Below are 23,290 nucleotides of genomic sequence, written 5' to 3'. Positions count from 1 at the left end.
AGCCTCCAGAGCCGCTGGATGACCAGGGTGCGCCTGGGGCGCCTGGCTCACAGTACTTGCTATTATAGTTCTGTCCTTGTTATTGTCATCCTTCCCATAAAGAAGTGGGAAGGTCTGCTCCACTACGGGACTCGAACCTTGATACTGTCTATTGTCCGTCCCTCGCTTTCCTCCCACCCTCCACTCACTCCGACCCTCCAGGTCGCGGGACTAGCGGGAGAAAAAAAACCGTACGCGGAGCTAACTAAGTTTGTCCTCCGCGCGCCGCCTTCGTCCGCCCAGGGGCGCAAGGTGCGTCCTCCCGGAGGCTCCGCCCACCGGCGTCGGGCGCGTCCTTCCCCCAGGCTCCGCCCACAAGCGCGTGTTTCGTCCTTCCGGAGGCTCCGCCCCTGACGTCCGTGCGTGAGTCCGGCCCCCCGCGCGCCGGATCCGGAGCGGCCCGCGAGCTCGCACCGGCTTCTCCGCAGCCTCCGCCGCCGCGCCGCCATCGCCGCGATGCTGGGCGCCGCTCTCCGCCGTTGCATCGTCGCCGCCGCCGTCCGGGCGGGTCCCCGAGGCCTGCAGCACTCAGCCCCGGCCCTCAGCCCCGCCGCCGGTAAGCCCAACGGCTGCCGCCGCCCGCGTCCGCGTGTCCTTGCGGTGACCTGGGCCCCCGCCGCCACTCGAGGGCGGGCTCCCCCCGCGGCCTAGGCCGGGCCCCGCGCGCCCGGCCCCCGCGGCCGCCCCGGCTGCTTCCCGGGGGTCGGCCCGCGGCCCGGCCGGCCCCCGCGGCGGGTCTCTGCCGGGGAGGGGGGCGCAGGAAGCGGGGTGCGGCGGCCCCCTTGGCGTCCCCGGGGGCCCCGGCCGTGACCTGGGCCGACCCCGCCGCCGGCTGGCCCGCGGCGCCCGGCGAAGGTGACATTGAGCCCGGGGCGCGGCGCGCCCTCCCCGCCCCGAGACCCCGACGTCCGGTGAGCGGCCGGATGCGGGCGCCGGGGGACGGTTGTGCCGCGTTCCGACCTCTGGGCGCTCGGAACCCGGGCGGCTTGCCGGGTTTCCTTCGCTCCGAAGGTCGTCGCCCCCCCCAGCTCGGAGGAGGACACTGGGTCGCCGGAGTGCGAACCCTGGCTCCTCTGTCGCTGCCTCCCTGCATGTGTGCTGGGAGATTGCGTGTCCCACACGAAGTCGTTGATGTTTCTTCTGGTACTGGGCCTGGTACCCAGGACGCTGCACCTGCAAAGCCTTGCCACCAAACTACCTACATCGCAGCCACGGTTTATTTACGTCCCAGCCATATATTTTATTTGTCTGACGCCAGGAGAGAGGGTCTCGCCTAGGAACCCGTTAGTGCTGTACTCTTCCTTTCTTCCTTCTTTCCTTTTTTCTTTCTGTGTGAACTCAGCTTCTGGGCGTTGGTAGATTCCCCCCCCCCCCCCCCTCGCTGCTGCTGCTCTACCACTTGAGCTTGCAGCTTCCTCCTTCCCCCGCCTTCCCTTTTTCTGGTCTTAGACTTTAACTCAGTCCGGGCGCTGTCGCTTTGTTTTTTCCTCGCCTCAAGGGTAGTGCTTTACCAGCTTTACCACTTGAGCCACACCTCCACTTTCGTCCTTTCCGGGGTTAATTGGAGATTAGAGTCTCCGAACTTGTCCTGCCCACGCTGCCTTAGAACCACGATCTCAGATCTCAACCTCCTCTGTAGCTAGGATTACAGTCTTGAGCCACAGGCACCTACCTAGCACCTTGCTTTTTAGTTAACAGGAGTTGCCCTTGAATGCTAGTCCATGATTATGGTGTAAAATATGAAACGTAGGTTTTAAGGCCTACATTTAGGCCCATTGAAACATTAACTCACACATTGAAAAACTGACATTATCTGTTTGACTCTTTGAACCTAAAGGATACTTTTCACCTCATTCAGTTTGGGCTTAAGCGTCCTAGAACAATAGGGCTGGAGTAAGCTTAGACACCATAGAAATTCTTGTTTTAGAAGAAAATGAGGCCCACCTTGAGAACTAGCTCTTCAATTAGCAGTGGAAATGTTTTCTGTTTCTTAGCTTTGGTTGTTAGCCTTGACTCTGCTGTTCGGATTTTGTGGAGTCATTTTTTTTTCCTTATTGCAAAAGTAGCAAATACTTAAACTTTTTTTCAGATGACATTTTGGATTTTTTTTTTTTGTCGGTTATGGGCCTTGAACTCTGGGCCTGAGCGCTGTCCCTTAGCTCTTTAGCTCAAGGCTAGCACTCTACCACTTGAGCCACAGCTCCACTTCTGGCTTTTTTTTCTTTTTGCTTATGTGGTGCTGAGGAATCGAACCCAGGAGCTCATGCATGCAAGGCAAGCGCTCTACCACTGAGCCACCTTCCCAGCCCCTCTTCTACATTTTTAAAGCAGGTTTGGGAAATGGCAGAAATTTTTGGCAAACCATACACTAAGTAAATTATTTCCTTGTTGATTTATCTCTCAGTTATTCTGTTCACCCTCCCAAGCCATTAAACTAATGGCTTTATTTTAGATGTTTGTCCCATGTAATTGCCACTAGGAGGCAGTGTTGGTCATAAGCAATGTCAGCTGCTTTTTATATGTGTGATTCTTGGCATGTTACTTTACCTTAAGTCTCAGCTGCCTTTTGTGTAAAGTCAAAGTAATTTGGGGTAGTTGTGAAGCTAAATGAGATAGTGTAACTCTTATCATCTTGTCTAGCAGAAGTACTTAATACAACTGTGCCTTGGTAAAGGATGAAATTGAGTCTGATTAGTGCCCCCTAAGGGTTAGGGGATTTTGTGGCCAGAACATAACAAAGCCTACTTGCACATAGCTTCAAGGCTACATAACATATTCCATCCTCTATGTAGCGTGGGGTCTAAACTGCATGTATTTGCTGTATTACTATGCATTTCAGTTTTGGATTTTTCAATGCTATGGATGGAATTTAGGGCCCTATAGGCAAGCACTGTACCACTGAACCATGTCCCTAGCCCATTCATTTTTGGATAACACTAGTGGAGATTTGTGCCTCATAAGGACCAGTATGAGACTAGAGGTTTTACTCTATTGAAAGTCAGAGAAGAGAGCCAATATGGTGCTACGCATCTGTAATACCAGCTATTGCGAGGCGAGGTGGAGGCAGCCAAGATAGGGAAAGTAAGCCGCAACCCTATCTCAAAAACAGAGTAGAGAACCAAAGGCTGGGCGTGTGTCTCTAGTATGAGTGCTTTGTTTTCTTGGAGGCCCTGGGTTTGGTTCTCAGCACCACAAAAGCCAGAAAAGCTAGGCGTGGTAGCCTGCATATATATCATCTCAGCACTAGGGAGGCTGTTACTTAGACCCTGTCTCAAAAAACAAACATGAAAATGAATTTTATTTCTTTTCTTTTTTTTTGTCCAGGAGCTTGAACTCGGCCTGGGGTCTGCGCACTGTCCCTGAGCTTTTTCTCTCAAGGATGGCACTCATCATCTTGAGCCACAGGCTCCACTTTCAGTTTTCTGGTGGTTAATCAGAAGAGTCTCATGGACTTTAACAGAGGTCCTCAAATCTCAGCCTCATGAGTAGTTAGGAGTATAGGTGTGAGCCACTTGGCATTCAGCATGAATTTCTTTTTCTTTTTTTTTTCCTCTCTGTTGTGGGGCTTGAACTTAGGGGTTGGGTGCTGTCCCGGAGACTCTTCGTGCTCAAGGCTAGTGCTCTACCATTGAGCCACAGCCTCACTTTCCAACCTTTTCTCTTCTCTTTTTATGTGGTACTGAGGAATCGAACCCAGAGTTTCATGCATGCTTAGACAAGCACCCTACCAGTAAGCCACATTCCCAGCCCAAATTTCATTTCTTGAATGAGGATAAGGTCAAGTGAATGTATCTAGAGGATTTAGAGAGGAGTCTAAAGTAGCAATAAAAAAGTTAAGTCTCCAGTTTGAAACATAATGATATAATAGTTTCCCAGTTACATGCTGAGTTGATAGATTATGCAAACTAATGGTTAAGTTCTCTAGTCGGGCCTTTAGAACCTGTGAAGTCCAGGCCGGCAGCCTCACCTGGGAGAGGGTAGGGCGTCTCTCCCTCTGAGCAACACAGCCAGCTTATCAACCTCTCTCTTTTTCTCCTCTGGTATCTTCAGGTTGTATCAAAGCAAAGGAATTCACCATAATTTGCCTTTTGAGTGTAACTACTAGGTGGTGGTGGAGATGCCTGTATCATTTCCTCTAAAAAACAATGATGAGGGCATGAATTTGTATGAAGTACACAGTACACATGTGGAATTATCTATCCCTTATAGTGTTAATGTGTACTAATAAAAACTTTAAGTATATGGGAGAAAAGGATTAAGAATACATCTGCTGTAGCACTGCAGTTAAGGACTTTTTTGTGTGTGTTTGCCAGTCCTGGGGTTTGAACTAAAAGGCCTTGACAGTGTCTTTGAGCTTCTTTTGCTCAAGGTTAGTGCTCTACCACTTGAGCAACAATTCTACTTTTGGCTTTTTTTTGTAATTTAGTGGCGATAAGAGTCTCATGGAAGCTGGGCGCCAGTGGCTCATGCCTGTAATCCTAGTTACTCCGGAGGCTGAGATCTGGGGAACACGATTCAAAGCCTGGGCAGGAAAAGTCTGTGAGACTCTTATTTCCAATAAACCACTCAGAAAACCAGAAGTGGTGCTGTGGCTCAAGTGGTAGAGCACTAGCCCTGAGCTGAAGAGCTGAGAGACAGTGCCCAGGCCCAGAGTTCAGGTCCCACAACCTACCAAAAAAAAGAGTCTCATGGACTTTTTTGCCCTGGCTGGCTTCAAAGTGATCCTTAGATCTCAGCCTCCTGAGTAGCTAGGTTTATAGGTGTGTCACTGTTGCCTGGTTTAGGAATATAATTTTATTCATGGAAGAGATGTATGTGTATTCCCAATGCATGAAATCCCGTATGGGCCCAGCAGTGAGCAAACTGAGTAGAAGAGGGTAAACTTACTAGGGCTAGGATAAAGATTGGAGATGAAGCTTTTTTTTTTTTTTGGTCGGTTCTGGGGCTTGAACTCTGGGCCTGGGGACTAACCTTGAGCTCTTCAGCTCACTTGAGCCACAGGTGATTCATTGGAGACTAAAGAGTCTCATGTACTTTCCTGCCTGGACTGGCTTTGAACTGTGATCCTCAGATCTTAGCCTCCTGAGTAGCTAGGATTACAGGCGTGGAGCTAACAGCCTGGCAACAGATTATCAGTGAAGTAGAGGGTTATGACAACCTATGTTTTCTGATACATCAATGTATTAGTCTTGTAAGCTCATTAAATGTCTACATAGTCTCAATTATTTGGGTATATTGAAGTGGAAACATGCCTCCCTCCTCCCTTTTTTAAATTTTGGCTAGTCCTGGGGCTTGAACTCAGGGCCTCAGCACTATCCCTGAGCTTCTTTTGCTCAAGGCTAGCTCTCTACCACTTGAGCCACAGTGCTACTTATAGCTTTTTCTCAGTGGTTTGGGGATGAGAGTTTCATCGACTTTCCTGCCCAAGATGGTTTCCAACCTTGATCCTCAGATCTCAGCCTCCTGAGCAGATTACAAGTGTGAGCCACTTCAGCATGTTTCTGCACACATTTTACTTCATTCTTGGCCTCTGTTGTGAAGATAAGTTATATCTCTGGGAAAATTGAGGCAGATATTTTGCTGTAAGCTCAAACAACAATTTAGGTGAGGATTACAATCTAATAGTGACATCCATCTCCTGAATTGGCTCCTCTTCTCTGCTTTTCCTCTATTCTTCCTCCTGCCCACTCTTACATTAGAGATACAGAAGATCCTCTTAGCATTTAGCTTTCTGTGTGTCCTTAGAACTATAGTATTTATTGAGAGGTTTTTGGTAAGGTAGGGGTGTGTGTGTGTGTGTGTGCGTGCGCGCATGCGTGCGAGTGTGCCAGGCACTCTTGGCTCATGCCTGTAATCCTAACTATTCTGGAGGCTAAGATCTGAGAATCTCAGTTTGAAGCCAGGCCAGGCAGAGAAGTTCCTGTGAGACTCATCTCCAATGAACCACTCAAAAACCAAAAGTGGGGCTGTTTCACATTGGTAGAGTGCTAGCCTTGAGTAAAAGGGCCCTGAGTTCAAGCCCCACAACTGACCAAAAAAAAAAAGAAAAGAAAACAGAGCTGCTGTAATCCCAGTCAGTACTCTACTGGTTATGGCTGGAGGATTGTACATTTGGGGCCAGCTTGTGCTACACAAACCTTGTGTCAAAAAAAATAACTAAATACACTAGGCAATATATGTCAAGGGCTGGCCTTATTACTTTTCTTCTCGTTGCTGAGGTTTGAAGCCAGCCTTGGGCTCCTTCATAGGTGTTCTTAGCACTTGAGCCACTCCACCAGCCCCCAAGGACTGTTTCACGCATTGAAATCATTATTCACTTTCCTTGTAGCTATCCAGTCAGCTCGCTGCTATTCCCATGGGTCACATGAGACAGATGAGGAGTTCGATGCTCGCTGGGTGACATACTTCAACAAGCCAGACATAGATGCCTGGGAACTGCGTAAAGGTAAGTGGAACATGGGCACACTTGTCTGTTCTGGTATGTAAGAATGAACTGAATTCACTACTTGGTTGAAAGCAGTTATTTTGAAAACATACATAGTGTAAACAAGTTTCTAAAGTGTTTCCGTAGAGTAGAATTTTTAAGCCTGGAATTTTTTTTTATTTTTTATTTTTTTGTTGGTCATGGGGCCTGAACTCTGGGCCTGAGCGCTGTCCCTCAGCTCTTCAGCTCAAGGCTAGCGCACTACCACTTGAGCCACAGCACCCACTTCTGGCTTTTTCTAGTTATGTGGTGCTGAGGAATCCAGGGCCTTATGCATGTAAGGCAAGCACTCTACCACTGAGCCACCTTCCCAACCCCAAGCCTGGGGTTTTTTTGTTTGTTTGTTTTTTGTCGGTCCTGGGGCTTGAACTCGGCCTGAGTTCTGTCCCTCAGCTCTTCAGCTCAAGGCTAGAGCTCTACCACTTGAGCCACAGTGCCACTTCTGGTTTTCTGGTGGTTTATTGGAGATAAGAGTTTCACGGACTTTCCTGGACTTTCCTGCCCAGGCTGGCTTTGAACTGGGATCCTTAGATTTCAGCCTCCTGGGTAGCTAGGATTATAGGCGTGAGCCACCAGCACCCAGCTAGGCCTGGGGTTTTAAACCAGGATTTTTAAACTACTTAACATTTTGAGCCAGACAGTTCTTTGTCATTGGAGGAGGAGGGTGTCCTTTGCACTGTAGAGTACTTAAGCAGTATCCTCGGCCACTAGATACACACATAAATGCACACATATACATGCACACACAAAAACTATAGTTGTAGAAATAGTTGCTCAGTGTTCCTTGGGTGAGAAAATCCTAATTGAAAACCATTGCAGGGGGGAGACCGGGAAGGGATGTGAAGGGTAAACAAAGGAGGAGGCTGCAATGCTTGATAAGAAATGTACTTATTATCTTGCCCATGTAATTGTAACCCCTCTGTACAGTATGTTCACAATAAAAAAAATAAAATAAATTTCAATCCAAAAAAAAAAGAAAAATAAAGTCAGAAGGTGATTCAATCTAAAAAAAAAAAGAAAACCATTGCAATAGAAATAGGGCTAGCTGAGTAGAGAGAGGTGAGAGTTTTATTCCTTTCACATACTTTATACAAGCTGTCATTTGATTCTCTTCCAGTCTGGGTAATGGGCTGAGGGTTTTAATTTTTATTCTTAATCATGAGTTGCTTTGTTCTGGACTCGCATGTTTCTTTTAACATGAACAAGTGGCATTAATTATTATCTCAAACCAAAAATTCCATATGTGGTTGTATGGCTTACACATGACTATGTTCACTTGTATCCTTTGTTTAAATATCTTACAATAATGACAGCAATAAACCTAAGTGCTTTAAGGCTTCTCTGCTGGAATGTAATGACTTCATTGTGCTGTAGCCAGGGAACTTGTTAATGAATAATCTTTAGAAGAAGTAATGAAATAACAGCAATTCTGCATTCCCATTAAGAGAGTCTAGTGGATATGTCATTTTGTGCAGACACGAAAGTAATCATGCCCAATCATTTTATGGTTGAATGTTTATGAGTCTACCCACTAGCATTTCTCTATAATGTCTTCTTAATACACTCATTTGGGCTTCATTAGCTCTCTCTCCTTAAGCATTTCTCTGCTTTCAATTGCTTTCCCAGGGGATCTATTTTAAAGCATTCAAAATATGTACATGTTAAGAGTTGAAGAGGTAAAATGCTTTTTTTTTCTTTTCTTTTTGTTTTTGTCAGTCATGGTGCTTGAACTCTGGGCCTGGGCACTGTCCCTGCGCTCTTCAGCTCAAGGCGAGTGTTCTTCCTCTTGAGCTACAGCGCCACTTCCGATTTTCTAGTGGTTTATTAGAGATCAGAGTCTCGTGGACTTTTCTGCCCCGCTGGCTTTGAATCTCGATCCTCAGATCTCAGCCTCCTGAGTAGCTAGGATTACAGGCGTGGGCTACCAGCGCTCAGCTTATTTTCTTATTTGAAAAGATATTATTATGAAAATAGAACTTTAATTGGTCTGGGAAGGTGGTTCAGTGGTAGAGTGCTTGCCTCACACGCATGAGGCCCTGGCTTTGATTCCTCAGCACCATATAAGCAGAAAAAGCGGGAAGTAGTGCTGTGGCTCAAGTGGTAGAGCACTAGCCTTGAGCTGAAGAGCTGAAGGACAGCGCCCAGACCCAGAGTTCAGACCCCATCACCAACTGAAAAACAAAATAAAATAGAACTTTAGTTGATGAAGAGTTTTTCCTTTAGCCTGTGAGCTATTTATTTATTTATTTATTTATTTTTGAATCCGAAAATTCAATCATCAATTTTATTATTAGCTGGGGTTTTTTTGTTTGCTTTTTGGTTCCAGTCTTGAGGCTTAAACTCAGGGCCTATCCCTGAGCTTTTGTACTCAAGGCTAGTGCTCTACCATTTGAGCCACAGCTTCACTTTCAGCCTTTTGGTTAGTTGGAGATAAGTCTCAGTCTTTCCTGCATGGGCTGGCTTTGGACTGCAACTCTCAGATCTCAGCCTCCTGAGTAGCTGGGATTATAGGCATGAGCCACCAGTACCCAGCTTACTATTATTTTTTTTTAATTGTAATTAAGTGATTACATAAATTTCACAAAATTCACAGTATTATGAGATAGTGATATTTAAAGTCACAAACACATTCTAACCTTCCTGGGGCAAGTTGTTTTTTTATCATGGTCTATAAAGTTTATGAATTCTGTGAGCTTTGACGATGCAGTTATTTCTTCCACATCGGGTGATATGGACGTTTCTATCCTTTCGCTTTGTGTCAGCCGTTCCCTCTTTCCTGCTCATTCCCTCCCTCCCATCGCTGCCATTGAGTTGCTTAGTTCATTTTGATCAATGTCCAGTGCAGCTAAGGGGTCCTGCTGTTGTATGTTTTCCCCTGTGTTGAGTTATTTATTATATAATTCAACTAATATACTGTGGAAGATCCCCTATGATCTTAACCATCTAGAATGTGTTAACACTAGTTTCTCATGGGTTTCATAGAAAATAGAGGCTCAAACAGATAAAGTTGCTTGTCTTCTTTTAAATTGACAGGGATGAACACACTTGTTGGCTATGATCTGGTTCCAGAACCCAAAATCATTGATGCTGCTTTGCGGGCATGCAGACGGTTAAATGATTTTGCTAGTGCTGTTCGCATCCTAGAGGTGGTTAAGGTCAGTGAAATGACAGTGAATGGAAAGGTTGTTCTAGAACTGGGAACCCTGTTGATAAGGTATCAGTGTGTTGTATATTTGAATTTGTTAAAATAATCTAAAATTTGGGTTTGTTGTTGTTGTTGTTGTTGGGGGAGGTGGTCGTGGGGCTTGAACTCTGGGCCTTTGTGCTGACCCTCAGCTCTTCAGCTCAAGGCAAGCACTCTACCACTTCCAGTTTTCTGGTAGTTAATTGGAAATAAGAGTCTCACAGCTTTTCCTGTCTGGGCTGGCTTTGAACTGTGATCCTCAGATCTCAGCCTCATGAGCCACTAGCGCCCTGCTAAAATTTGGGGTTTAAAATAATGAACATTAATTGTACAAACTGCTCGGGACGGAGATCTGAGGATCACAGTTCAAAACCAGCCCAGGCAGGAAAGTCCATGAGATTCATTTTTAACCACCAAAAGGCTGAAAGTGGAGTTATGGCTCAAGTGGTAAAGCAAAAGCTCAGAGACAGCACCTGTGTACCTGTGTTCAAGTCTCAGAACTGGTATACACGGGGCTGGGAAGGTGGCTCAGTGGTAGAGTGCTTGCCTTGCATGCCTGAGGCCCTGGGTTCGATTCCTCAGCACCACATAAGCAAAAAGAAAAAAGCCGGAAGTGGTGCTGTGGCTCAAGTGGTAGAGCATGGTAGAGTGCTAGCCTTGAGCTGAAGAGCTGAGGGACAGTGCCCGGGCCCAGAGTTCAGGCCCTATGACCTGACCCAAAAAAAACCAAAAAGAACTGGTATACACACAAAAAAGATGTGCTTGAGTATATAATTCAAACTAATCAAGAAGCTGAAAGAAGCTGAAATCACATGAGCCTATTTCAGAGCCTGCCCAGACAAATCCTCATGACTCCCCCCCCCCCCCCCCCCCCAGCTTGAACTCTGGACTTAGGCACTGTCCCTGCACTCTTCAGCTCAAGTCGAGCGCTCTGCCACTTGAGCCACAGTGCCACTTCCGGTTTTCTACTGGTTTATTGGAGATAAGAGTCTCACGGACTTTCCTGCCTGGGCTGGCTTTGAACCTCAATCCTCAGTCTCAACCTCCTGACTAGCTAGGATTACAGGTGTGAGCCACCGCCCTCATGACTCTTACCTCCAGCAAAAAGCTGGAAAAGGAGGCATAGCTCAAGTGGTAGAGGTTTGGGTGTTCAAGCTCCAGTATTGACTTTTAAAAAAATGCACAAAGCTGGGCACTGGAGGCTCACGCCTGTAATGCTAGCTACTCAGGGGGCTGAGATCTGAGGATCGTGGTTCAAAGCCAGCCTGGGCAAGAAAGTCCTTGAAACTCTTATCTCCAGTGAACCGCCAGAAAACCGGAAGTGGCGCTGTAGCTCAGGCGGTAGAGTGCTAGCCTTGAGCTGAAGATCTGAGGGACAGCGCTCAGGCCCAGAGTTCAAGCCCCACAACCAACAAAAAAAAAGAAAAAAATGTACAAGATATCTTTTTATTCAGTTGTTTGCAATTCTATTTGAGAATTTATCTGAAGGAGATAACGGACGTGAGAAAGCTTAACTGCAAAGGGTTTTTTTTTTTCTTTTTTTTTGGGGGGGGGGTCCATTCGTGGGCCTGAACTCTGGGCCTGGGCGCTTTCCCTCAGCTCTTCAGTTCAAGGCTAGCACTCTACCACTTGAGCCACAGCGCCACTTCTGGCTTTTTTTTTTCTGCTTATGTGGTGCTGAGGAATCGAACCCAGGGCCTCATGCATGCAAGGCAAGCCCTCTGCCACTGAGCCACCTTCCCAGCCCTGCAAAGGGTTTTTATCTTGTTGGTCTTTGTGATATGAAATGAATGTTAGTGGTTTCAGAACAGATAATATCCAACTCAGTACTGTAGAAATGAGTGTTAAACTGAGTATTTGTGAGAAGTCTCCTGCCCTGGACATTCATGTTCTCTGTCTGTAACAGAGAAGTTCAAGGGAGAAGTGACATTTTTTTTTTTTTTTTGAAATGGAAGTGACATTCGTTATAACGAGTAAGATAATTAAATGGCTCTGTAGGCGATCAGTCCATTCAGCACTGGTAGTTAATTCAGTTAGGGTCTCAAATTGGAAGCAAATTAAAAAACTTTCCCTGTGTTAATTTAATCTTTCTTGTTGCCTGCTAGGCATATTTAATTATCTTTACAAAATTCTGTCATCACCATCTTCTTTTCCAGTCATTCCAGATTTGTCATTTATTTTTTTATTTTTTTTGTTGGTCATGGGGCCTGAACTCTGGACCTGGGCGCTGTCCCTCAGCTCTTCAGCTCAAGGCAAGTACTCTACCACTTGAGCTACAGTGCCACTTCCAGCTTTTTTTGCTTATGTGGTGCTGAGAAATGGAGTCCAGGGCCTCATGCATGTAAGACAAGCGCTCTACCATAGAGCCACCTTCCCACCTGTCTTTGTTATTTTCATTTATTTTTATTTTTTGTAGTATTGGAGGTTGAACTCAAAGCCTAGAGCATACTAGGCAAGTGTTCTCACCCATGGGCCATGAACCCCGACTCGTTGTTCTATTTGTTTTTTGGTTTGGGGTTTTCTTTTTGGTCAGTTTTGGGGCTTGAATACTGGGCCTGGGCACTGTCCCTTCATTCTTCAGCTCAAGGCGAGCACTCTACCACCTGAGCCACTGTGCCACTTCCGATTTTCTGGTGGTGAATTGGAGATAAGAGTCTCACTGCCTTTCCTTCCCTGGGCTGCCTTTGAACCGTGATCCTCAGATCTCAGTCTCCTGAGTAGCTAGGATTATAGGCGTGAGCCACTGGTGCCCAGATGTTTATATGAGTTTTTGAGACAGGGTCTCATTAACTTCACTGCTCAAATTATCTTTAAAACTACGAGCACAGAACCTGTGTTGAGTCTGCTACTAGCTTCTATAAATGATTAAAAGCTTTTTCAAATTCCTTTTGTTAACAGAGACAGTTTTCAAGAAAGTTAACTGTGACTATTCTCTTTGTCAACAGGACAAAGCAGGACCTCATAAGGAAATCTACCCCTATGTTATCCAGGAACTTAGACCAACTTTAGATGAACTGGGAATCTCCACGCCTGAAGAACTGGGCCTTGACAAGGTGTAAACCTCCACAGGTAAAGAGCGTGCCACTTCCTGCAAGAGGAGATTGGAGGTTGATGCTCAGCACCCAGAGAGGCTGGTCTGGCCAGAGGTGGTGGCCCAGTGACAAGTGAGATGATGGTTTCTAGCTGTTAGCATTTATACCTCTTTCCATGATGTAAAGATGCCATGAGGATACCATAACTGAAAAGTGTCCATGTGAACTCCTTCAGGCATAAAGTAGCATAGATGACAGACAGCACAGTGTGTTCGTGTATCCGCATTTGCATTTCCAAATGAGGTCATTTTGCCATAGTTCATTTGTGGGTTGATTGTTTTTTCCCCCAAGAAAACAGTACTCTACATAGTTACATTAGAAGCCTCTGTGTGCCCTTATTTTTAGTAGAGTTTGTCTGATATCACTGTGTGTTTTATTAGAACTAAATAATAGGTCCATACCCATCATTCAGTGATAAAGCTTTGTGGTTAACTTGTTCTCTATGGAAAGACAAACCAATACAACCACAGGATTGTCTAGATACTAGATAGGGTACAGAGCAATTCTTTCTCAAAACAAAAAACCACCAGATGGCGGTGGCTTACGCCTGTAATCCTAGCTACTCAGGAGGCTGAGATCTGAGGACCACTGTTCAAAGCCAGCCCGGGCAGGAGATTTATCTCCAGTAACCCACTAGAAAAACGGAAGTGGTGCTGTGCCTCAAGTGCTTGCCTTGAGCTGAAATGCTGAGGGACAGTGCCCAGGCCCAGAGTTCAAACCCCACAACTGACAAAAAACCAAAAACTAGGCTAGGTGCTACTGGCTCACATCCATAATTTTAGCTCTTCAGAAAAGCTAAGGTTGCTGGGAGTGTGGCTTAGTGGTAGAGAATGCTTGCCTAGCATTCATGAATCCCTGGGTTTGATTCCTTAGTACCACATAAACAGGAAAGGTCAAAAGTGGCACTGTGGCTCAAGTGGTAGAGTGCTAACCTTGAACAAAAGAAGCTCAGGGGCAGTGCCCAGGTCCTGAGTTCAAGTCCCAGGACTGCAAACAAAGAAAAAGAAAGAAAAAAAGCTGAGATCTGAAAAATATTGTTCAAAGTCAGCCTGGGCAGAGAAATCTGAGATTATCTCCAGTATACGAGGCCCCGAGTTCTGTTCCTTCCATCAGAAATAATGCAAATAAAACAACTTTAAAAGCTTTTATTTTTATATTTTTTAAAATTTTTTTAGTTTTGTCAGTTGCGGGGCTTGAATTCAGGGCTTTGGATGCTGTCCCTCAGCTCTTTTTTTTTTTTTTTTTTTGCCAGTCCTAGGGCTTGAACTCTGGGCTTCGGTACTATCTCTTAGCTCCCTTTTACTTAAGGCTAGTGCTTTACACTTGAGCCACAGTGCCACTTCCAGCCTTTTCCATGATTAATAAGAGATGAGTATCACAGACTTCCTGCCCAGGCTGGGTTTGAACCACAGTCCTCAAATTTAGTCCTCAAATCCTCCTGAGTAGCTAGGATTAATTTTTTGTGCTGCACCTCACGCTCTCTTGCTCTCACTTGGCTTTTTTCCTCAAAGCTGGTGGCCTGTTACATGAGCCACAGCTCCACTTTTGGCTTTTTGCTTGTTAATTGGAGCTAAGAGTCTCCTGACTTTCCTGCCATGGCTGGCTTTGAACGACAATCCTCAGATTTCAGCCTCAATCCTGAATATCTAGGATTACAGGTGTGTACCACTGGTTCCTGCTTACTTTTTTAAACACTTTTTACCAAACACCTTTTTTTGTGTGTGCTGGTCATGAGCTTGGCCACTGTCCCTGAGCTTTTTCACTGAAAGCTAGTACTCTACCACTTAGAGACACAGCTCCATTTCTGGTGATTAACTGGTTATCAGCGTCTCGTGGACATTACTGCTGGGGCTGGCTTTGAACCATGATCCTCAGATCTCAACCTCCTGAGTAGCTAGGATTACAGGTGAGCCACTGGCACCTGGCTTATTTCTTAAATAGGATTGCTACCTGTTATTAATCCTTTCTTTAATGATTCTTTGTGTTTTACAGATGGGCTTCCCACAGACTTATTGGAACTGCTACTTGATTATCAACAGTCACCTGGAAATGCTGATGATGACATATTACCTTATTTGAACAAATTTTCCTTTATTGAGTATCAAACCATGTAATGGTAACTTGGACTTTAATAAAAGGAAAATGAGTTTGAACTGAAACAAGCTGTCGGCTGTCTGCATTGAGAAGTAGAAGATGCAGTGTGCTGGGGCATTGCTTTCGGTTTCGTTGTCTTCCTATAACACACTGGCTGCAACGCTGAAGAGCTTCGGATGTGAAGGCTGCTGCCCCAGCATAGTTAGTGCTCTGCCTGATAAACTAGCTGACGGCTAAAATGTCACTTCAGCATTCCTATTGCTTTAAGTGGCAGGGCCATCAAGCACCTGTGTTAGGAACAGATTATATAATTCCCTAAGCAGGCAAAATAAGTTTCAAAGTGGTCACTGAGAAATGGTTCCAGTAGTAGAGCACCTGTTCAGTAAACGGGAAGTCGTGCATTTAAGTCCCAGTCAGTATTGGAGAGAAAAATGATGCTCTTTTGTGTTGGGATGTGGCTCAAGTGGTAGAGCACAGGTCTAACAAGCATAAGGTCTTGAATTTAATATTATTCTCCCTCTCACCACCCCCACTTCCCCCCAAAAAAAAAGAAAGACAAGTGGTCACTGAAATAGTCTGGAGAATGCTCAATGTGGTAGTCAGCGCCTGTCATACCTGTGTTGTGTTCCTTCCCTGCCAGCTTTTTTTTTTTTTTTTCTTGGCCATTCCTGGGGCTTGAACTTGGGGCCTAGGCACTGTCCCTGAGCTTCTTTTGCTAGCACTCTACCACTTGAGCCACAGCACCACTTCTGGCCTTTTCTGTGTATGTGGTACTAAGGAATTGAACCCAGGGCTTCATGCATGCTGGGCAAACACTCTGTCACTAAGCCATATTCCCAGTCCTGCTCTTTTGTTTTGTTTTGTTTTTGGGGGGGAGGGGTCCGGTTGTGGGGCCTGAACTCTGGACCTGGGCTCTGTCCCTCAGCTCTTCAGCTCAAGGCTAGCACTCTACCACTTAAGCCACAGCGCCACTTCTGGCTTTTTTTTTCCTGCTTATGTGGTGCTGAGGAATCGAACCCAGGGCCTCATGCATGCAAGGCAAGCGCTCTACCACTGAGCCACCTTCCGAGCCCTAGCCCTGCTTTTTTATTATGTGCCTGCCATTACTTGGGCTTGAACTCAGGATTTAGGCACTGTCCCTTAGCTTTTTCTCTTAAGCTTAGTGCTCTATCACTGGAGCCACAGCTCTGCTTCTGGTTTTCTGGTGGTTAATTGGAGATAAGAGTCTCAAGGACTTATCCTGCCTAGGCTGGCTTCAAACCATGACCCTCAGATCTCAGCCTCCCAAGCTAGGATTACAGGCATGCACCACCACTATCCAGCTTTTCTTTTCTTTTCCTTTTTTACGGTTGTCAGGCTTGAATTCAGGGCCTTGCTTGTGTCCCTTAGCTCTTTTGCTCCAAGCTAGAGCTCTACCACTTTGTGCCACAGCTCCATTTCCAGTTGTCATGTGGTTCATTGTAGATGAATGTCATGGATTTTCTTATCTGGACTGGTTTTGAATCAAGATCCTCAGATCTCAGCCTCCTGAGTAGGAAGAATTACATGCATAAGCGTGCTGGCTAAGTCTGAGACTGCTACCTTTAGCAATTAACCAGCAAAAAGCTTAAGCAGAGCTGTGGCTCACGTAGAGTTCCAGCCATAAGTGAAAAGGCCAATTGAGAGGCCAAGCTAAAAGAAATGTATGCTATTGGGGTTGGGAAGGTGGCTCGGTGGTACAGTGCTGGCCTAGCATGCATGAAGCCCTGGGTTTGATTCCTCAGTTACCAAATAGACAGAAAAAGCCAGAAGTGGTGCTGTGGCTCAAGTGGTAATGTGCTATCCTTGATCAAAAAGAAGCTCATCAGGGACAGTGTCCAGGCCCTGAGTTCAAACCCCAGGACTGGCAAAAAAAGGAAAGAAAATGTCATTTTTATCTTCATTTTTAGTTAACTTAGACCCATAAAACTTTTAAGACGGAAAGATTTACAGAATAGTTTAACTAAATTAATAAATTGTAATCTGGTGATAATTATGCTGAACTTTCTTGGCCCATTTAGACATCAAAACTACTCAGCTCAGATGAACCTCCTCTCTCAGCCTCCAAGCTAGGAAAGGCAGCAAAATCAGGGGAAAAAACAAAACTACACGGGGACCTTAGTGCAAATTTCGTTTATCCCTTAACTGAATTTGGTTTTGACCAAGTTTTAAGTCTCATTTCACAGGTCACACAGATTAAACAATCATAAAATTGATGTTTCTGAAGGTTTGAAACAGTGCAGTGCTGAGATCCACCAAAATGATGAAGTTTTTTTTTTTTTTTTTTGGTCGGTTGTGGGGCTTGAACTCTGGGCCTGGGCGCTGTCCCTCAGCTCAAGGCAAGCACTCTACCACTTGAGCTACAGTGCCACTTCTGGTTTTCTGGTGGATTATTGGAGATAGGAGTCTCAGGGTCTTTCCTGCCCGGGCTGGCTTTGAACCGCGATCCTCAGATCTCAGCCTCCTGAGTAGCTAGGATTACAGGCGTGAGCCACCAGCGCCCGGCTATAATGAAGTTTTATATTACTGATTTTTCAAAAACTTCTCTCCTATCTGCTTAGGACCTAGTTGTAATCAGCACTTTTACTTGGTTGGCTCTAGGGGCTTGGAGGCTGCAGTATTGACCTACCCTTCGGAGGCCAATTTATTAGCCTCGGAACTAGTCTCCTGAGATTCAGCAGTTCCAGCAACCATCTGGAGCTTATTTCCAGCCAGCCACAAACGAGCAGAAACATCCCTGAGGGGCTGGGGAAGTCAAGAGCCTCGACACGGCCCCTGCCCTGCCACACACACACTCAAGGGTGCGCCTCGCCCCAGTTCACTTGAAGCTGGGGAACAGGTACTGACGGGCCCCGCCTTTCCCGGGCGGTGCTGCGCCCGGCCCGGCCCGGCCCGGCCCGCCTAGCGCCCTGGCCCCGCGCAGCCCTCCCCGCTCCAACGTTCCATTTTAAGAAACGGGCTTGGCTGAGGGTCAGCCTTAGCCACGCCTCAGGCCAACCCAGGGCCTCCTGCGTCCGCGCCCCGAGCGTGGCGGCTGACCTGGGAGCTCCAGCCAGCCTCCGCCCCACCGGATTTCCCAAGGTGCAGTTAAAACCACTGAAAAAGGCGGGGCGGGCCGGAACCTTTGTGCCGACCCCCCGCGGCCGGCGGGCCGGAAGGCGCGGGCAGGCACGGCGGCCCGCGTCTGCGCCTGCGCACCGCCTGCACGCTGAGGGGAAGCCGGCGGCGGCGGCGGCGCGGCCGTCGCGAGGCGGGGCTGCGGGGCGGGGCCTGGCCATGGCGACCGCGGAGCTCTGCGGGCACGCCGTGCGGGGTTCCACCCCGGGGCCGCGGCCCGGAGGGGCCCCGCGGCCGGCGGAGCGCGCCCCAGGGGCCGTGGAGAAGCGGGGGCCCTACATGGTGACGCGCGCGCCGTCCCTTCAGGCCAAGCTGCGTGAGTGGGGCCGGAGGGGGCCGGGTGCGGGGCAGGACGGACGGGAGGACCGGGGCCGGGGCCGGAGCCGGGGCAGGACGGACGGGAGGACCGGGGCCGGGCCGGGCCGGGGCCGGGGCCGGGGCCGGGGCAGGACGGACGGGAGGACCGGGGCCGGGCCGGGCCGGGGCCGGGGCCGGAGCCGGGGCAGGACGGACGGGAGGACCGGGGCCGGGCCGGGCCGGGGCCGGGGCCGGGGCCGGGGCAGGACGGACGGGAGGACCGGGGCCGGGCCGGGCCGGGGCCGAGGCGGGCTCGGGGCCCCCCGGCGCGGTCCCCGCAGGGGAGATCTCCCTTCCCGCCTGCGCCCGGGGACGCCCGCGCGGGGCAGGCCGGCTGACCCGGGCCCTTTGGCTTGCAGAGAAGCACCGGGACCTGGCCAAAGCCGTTCTGCGGAGGAAAGGCATGCTGGGGGCCTTGCCGAGCCGCCCCGACTCTTCAGGGAAAAGGTCTCCGCGGGCGCCGCCTCCTCGCCGGCGGCTTCCCCAGGCGGGCCCGGGTCTCCACCTGGGGGGAGGCCGAGCTAGTGATGCCCAGCCGGCGACCCGGCCAAACATGGGAGGAGGGACCACCTCCTTCCTCCCTCTAAGGCCTTGACAGTGTGGAGCGAAGGGCATGAGAATAGGGATTTGTGTCAGCCGATAGGATCCATCCCAGGATCTCGGGGTTGGGGTGGAGGGGTCTGCGGGGACGGCCATGCTGGGTGGGTGGTGGTGGTGGTGGTTTTTAAATCTTTTGTGGGTTTTGTTTTTGTGTGCCTGTACTGGGGCTTGAACTCGGGGCCTGTGCAGTGTTCCTTAGAGTTTCCGTTCAAGGCTGGAGGGTCTACCACTTGAACCAGACCCCCACGTCCGGCTTTTTGCTGATTAATTGCAGATAAGAGTCTCATCGACTTTTCTGCCCAGGTTGGCAGAGCCTCTGATTTCTGCCTTCAGAGTAGCTGGGATTACAGGCATGAGCCACCCACCCCTGGCTCTGTGCTTTTTTTTTTTTTGTCAGTCATGGAGCTTGAACTCGGCTTGAGCGCTGTCCCTGAACTTTTCAGCTCAGAGCAAGCACTCTACACTTGGAGCCACAGTGCCACTTCCGGTTTTCTGGTGGTTTATTGGAGATGAATCTCAAGGACTTTTCTGCCCGAGCTGGCTTTGAACTATGATCCTTAGATCTCAGCCTCCTGAGTAGTTAGGATTATGGGCGTGAGCCACTACTCCAAACATTGTTGTTTTTTTCTAATCCTCCATTTAAATAAGGGAGCAGGGTGGTTGCTTTCCTTGGTTTATGAAAGGGGGAAAGGTATTTGGAGCTACAGTCATGAGAGCTGAGCAACCAAGTAGAAGGCAAGTCCAGAGGATGGCAGCTCTCCCTCAACAAGGGTGAGACCTCTGGCTTTCTCTGAACTTCCTGGTGTCTCATCCCCTCTCCCCTCAGGTCAGTGAAGTTTAACAAGGGCTACACTCCTCTTAGCCAGAGTCCAGATGAGAACCTGGTGTCCCTCGACTCTGACAGGTGAGTGCTCCTTCTGCAAGTACCCCTTGGGGGAGTGGCTGGGAAACACCGCAACGCTTAGTGCCTCTGCTTGTTTCCTGACTCCTGCAAGCCCTCCGTGTGCATTTCAGGGCTGTTCTTTCCCTGGCATGGCTGGGTTATAAGATTCATTGGTGATTGGGAGATTGTCCTGACCTCTAGTATCTGCGCTGTTAGTGTAGTGATCCTAGTCCTGCTGGAGCCAGTTGAGGGAGCCGTTTGTACTCCCCGCAGGTGCTGGGCTTGCATCCTGTGGTGTGTGGTCTTTGCTTCACAAGTCCTGCAGACCCTGCTGCATGCTCTGCTCTCTGTCAGCCACTGTGCCCAGCAGGCCTCCTGCAACTGACCATGTTCCTCTTCCAGCGACGGGGAGCTGGGATCCAGATCCTCCGGCTACTCCTCTGCAGAGGCAAGTCCAGAGCGTCTGCGCAGGGCCAGGCTGCAGGCTGCACCTCCACCACTGGCAGTGGTGTTCGGTGTCTGTTGTATGCAGGGCACTTTATCGGACTTCTGGGCTGCTCTCCGACTTTCCATTCTACCCTCTTCCTCTAGCAGAGGTATAGGTATCTTAGGAAAATCCAGGGCTGTAAATGACCTCAATCATCTTTAAGTTTTAGCTAGATAAATGCTGGTGGCACACATCTGTAATCCTGTTCAGAGGACTGAAATCAGGATTGTGGTTCCATGTCAGCCTGGGCAAAACAGTTCATAGGACCCCTGCTCAATAGAAGAAGCTGGGTGTGGTGGTGCACTCTGGCCATCCCAGCCATACAAGAAGCATAAACAGAAGGATTACTGGGCACTGGTAGCTCAAGCCTGTAATCATAGCTACTGAGGAGGCTGAGATCTGGGGAGTATGGTTAGAAGCCAGCCAGAACAGACAATCTGAGAGACTCTCTTCTCCAGCTATCCACCAAAAAGCCGGAAATAGAGCTATGGCTCAATTGGTAGAGCGCCAGCCTGGAGTGAAAAAGGTAAGGGTCATTGCATAGGTCCTGAGTTCAAGGCCCTAGGACCAGCACACACAAAACCTAGGAAAAAGGAGTTCGCCCAGAAAACTTTCCCCAGCTTTGCATATTTCATCTACACAGTTGAATGGTGAAAGCCTGTTGACTGCCCCACTTCCCCGAGCCCCAGAGTTCTGCCGGTGGGAGGGTGGCGGGCCTGAGGGTGGCTGATCTGACAAGTGCAGACAAGACTACCCCCTCCCACCCAGACCCATCCTCCTGGACCACTCCCTCCATCCCGCCCTGCTGTCACGCCTGTATTCAGCCTTGCTTCCCAGTGGGAAGGGGCCACGGAATAACTTAGAAACAGTCAAAAATTTGACATTTGTATCCAATGTCTCAGGACTTCTCATGAGATCAGCTCCCCCAGGGGTGGAGTCCAATAAGCCTGGACAGTACTGGCCAAGCCTAAAGGGTGCCCATCTACCCTGCTGCACCATGACACAGATGTCGCCTGCTCCTCTAGTCACGGGATTGGGTCTCGGGGGCAGGGTGTGGCCAGGAAGCACTGGTGTGGAAGCCCCGCCTGCCTTTTGCACTGTGCTCTCCTCTTTGCATCTTTGCTCATAGTTCCCTGACTCCACCTCTTAGCAGGTGAACCAGGATGTGAGCCGGCAGCTGCTAGAAGATGGCTACCACCTGGATGAGATCCCAGACGATGAGGCCCTTGACCTCATCCCTCCCAAGCCCATGGCGTCCTCATGCTCCTGCTCCTGCTGTCTTGGGGACTCGTCCTGCACTCTTCAGTAGGCACAGCCTCCCAGCACAGGCCCTGCTGTCAGCCCGCAACTGCTGGAGGCACCGACCTCTGGTCCAATCGGGGACTTGCAGGCTGCTGCCCCCGCCATGATTCAGGAGTTAGGTGGAATTGTGCGGTTCGTTGGAGTCAGGGCGCTGTCTGTGATGGCAGCTGGCAGAGGTGGCTCAGAACCCTGCAGACATCTTGACTGGAGCTTGATAGTAGGGTGTTTAAGGGAAGGGGAAGAACTGCACCCAATCTGCACCAGGCAGCATCGTATCAGAGTAGAAAACAGCACTCCAGCTTGCAGCTGGAGTCTAATGACTGAGTCCACGCGTGCTCCTCGTTCTAGCTGTCAGGTGGACTAGCAGCTTCACTTGTAGGGATGCACAGTGCTAGGGCAGGAAGTCTTGAAGCTGGTCTTGTGTGCAGCTGGGCTGTGACCTGGGGTGTGTTCTGCTGTTCTAGCCATCTGGGTGGGGCTTGTGACTGGCCAGCCCTTCCCGGGTAGGGTAAAATGTCTCATACTTGTGTATTTATTTGTATTTCCTTGCCTGGGATGTTTCTTCAAAGGTTAAAAGTTACTGCTGCTGTTCTCATAGCTACCAGCAGGGGGCAGCGCAAGGCCAGTCAGTGCCTTCCTGGTTGGCCTTGTCCAACTTGAGTAGCAGTGGATGAGAGGGTGTGACGGTGTGGCTTTGGCCACGGGACAGGGAGGAAAGCCCTGAGAACTCCCAGGCCCTGTCTGAGGTCAGTCTGCCAGCTCAGAAGCATGGGCAAGGGCCATCCTGGGCTTTTTCCTCTGCCCAGCTCCCTCTGCCTCAGAAGCTGGAAGTGTGCCTCTGCCAGAGCACTTGCTTGGCATGCGGAAGTGCTGTGCTCAGGCCCTGTGTGCAGAGCCAGGCCTGAAGAGGACAGCTGGGGTGGGCACTCGGTGGGAAGCCACATTTCCGTGAGGGACCTGGGCTACTGGAGAAAGTGGCAGGAGAACCCTCAAACCACATCCTCATTGTGGCCATTGCTGTAATGCACAGAGAAACATGGCCATCTGGGGGCCTCAGAGCCAGTGACCCATGGGGGAGGCTGCAGGACCAAGCAAGGTGGAGATGGCTGGGTGTTTACCACAGACCCAAATACAACCCATAAAGGGTGCCAAGAGCCAACCTGCCTTAATTCTGAGAAGGTGATGGTGGAGCGCCCACCTGGGTCTGGATGCTTTCCAGAGGTCTTGCACTTGACCTTTGTAAAAATAAATGCAGTCATTCCAGCTGTGCTGTGTCTGTTGAAGCAGGTTTAAGAAAGGCCTGGGTGTCCTGAGGTGAGGACAGCGGAGCGTGCTCTGTGTCTGTGGCCAGGCCTCCCCGGTGTCCCTCCCCCTCTGCGCTTCCCCCTGGGCCTTTTCCTTTTCTGGTTGTGGGATCTGAACTCAGAGCCTTGGCACTGTGCTTAAGCTTTTTTTTTTTTTTTTTTTTTTTTGGGCGGGGGGGTGTCGGTCGTGCGGTTTGAACTCGGCCTGGGCACTGTCCCTGCGCTCTTCAGCTCAAGGCGAGCGCTCTACCGCTTGAGCCACAGGGGCCACTTCCGGTTTTCTAGTGGTTTTATAAGTCTTATGGACTTTCCTGCCTGGGCTGGCTTTG

At 49.2% G+C, this 23,290-nt stretch overlaps 2 protein-coding genes across 6 annotated transcripts; both read left to right on the top strand.

Moving 5' to 3' along the window:
- The first annotated feature begins 414 nt into the window (after positions 1-414).
- LOC122098449 (cytochrome c oxidase subunit 5A, mitochondrial) lies at positions 415-14,958 on the top strand. Of its 3 annotated transcripts, XM_042668877.1 has the most exons (6): positions 415-595; positions 6,368-6,484; positions 9,557-9,678; positions 12,653-12,776; positions 14,208-14,213; positions 14,798-14,958. In XM_042668877.1, the coding sequence occupies exons 1-4, from the start codon at positions 496-498 to the stop codon at positions 12,764-12,766; spliced, it is 453 nt and encodes a 150-aa protein (XP_042524811.1). In that variant the 5' UTR covers positions 415-495; the 3' UTR covers positions 12,767-12,776; positions 14,208-14,213; positions 14,798-14,958. The 3 variants fall into 3 exon arrangements, with proteins under 3 accessions (XP_042524811.1, XP_042524810.1, XP_042524809.1); XM_042668876.1 differs by lacking the exon at positions 14,208-14,213 and having other exon boundaries at positions 14,796-14,958; XM_042668875.1 differs by lacking the exon at positions 14,208-14,213 and having other exon boundaries at positions 418-595; positions 14,792-14,958.
- A 3,229-nt stretch (positions 14,959-18,187) lies between these two features.
- Positions 18,188-22,920, top strand: Fam219b (family with sequence similarity 219 member B). 3 transcript variants are annotated; one of them, XM_042668872.1, is made up of 5 exons: positions 18,188-18,344; positions 18,745-18,832; positions 19,812-19,889; positions 20,271-20,316; positions 21,509-22,920. In XM_042668872.1, exons 1-5 carry the CDS (start codon positions 18,188-18,190, stop codon positions 21,662-21,664), a joined length of 525 nt encoding a protein of 174 aa, XP_042524806.1. In that variant the 3' UTR covers positions 21,665-22,920. The 3 variants fall into 3 exon arrangements, with proteins under 3 accessions (XP_042524806.1, XP_042524805.1, XP_042524807.1); XM_042668871.1 differs by having other exon boundaries at positions 21,506-22,920; XM_042668873.1 differs by lacking the exons at positions 20,271-20,316; positions 21,509-22,920 and adding an exon at positions 20,142-20,254.
- The last annotated feature ends 370 nt before the right edge of the window (positions 22,921-23,290 follow it).

The sequence above is a fragment of the Dipodomys spectabilis genome, unplaced genomic scaffold, assembly GCF_019054845.1.
Source record: "Dipodomys spectabilis isolate Male_0828 unplaced genomic scaffold, ASM1905484v1 ptg000478l, whole genome shotgun sequence".
Lineage (NCBI taxonomy): Eukaryota > Metazoa > Chordata > Mammalia > Rodentia > Heteromyidae > Dipodomys > Dipodomys spectabilis.
Note: the sequence above shows the minus strand (reverse complement) of the source record. Positions and strands in the feature narration are given on the sequence as shown.

Coding starts and splice junctions, on each gene's coding strand:
- LOC122098449 (XM_042668876.1), top strand. CDS start 496: ATGCTGGGCGCCGCTCTCCGCCGTTGCATCGTCGCCGCCGCCGTCCGG. Junction 596..6,367: donor GGCCCTCAGCCCCGCCGCCG/GTAAGCCCAACG, acceptor CTTTCCTTGTAG/CTATCCAGTCAGCTCGCTGC. Junction 9,679..12,652: donor GCATCCTAGAGGTGGTTAAG/GTCAGTGAAATG, acceptor CTTTGTCAACAG/GACAAAGCAGGACCTCATAA.
- Fam219b (XM_042668871.1), top strand. CDS start 18,188: ATGGCGACCGCGGAGCTCTGCGGGCACGCCGTGCGGGGTTCCACCCCG. Junction 18,833..19,811: donor CCCGACTCTTCAGGGAAAAG/GTCTCCGCGGGC, acceptor CTCTCCCCTCAG/GTCAGTGAAGTTTAACAAGG. Junction 19,890..20,270: donor GTGTCCCTCGACTCTGACAG/GTGAGTGCTCCT, acceptor TTCCTCTTCCAG/CGACGGGGAGCTGGGATCCA.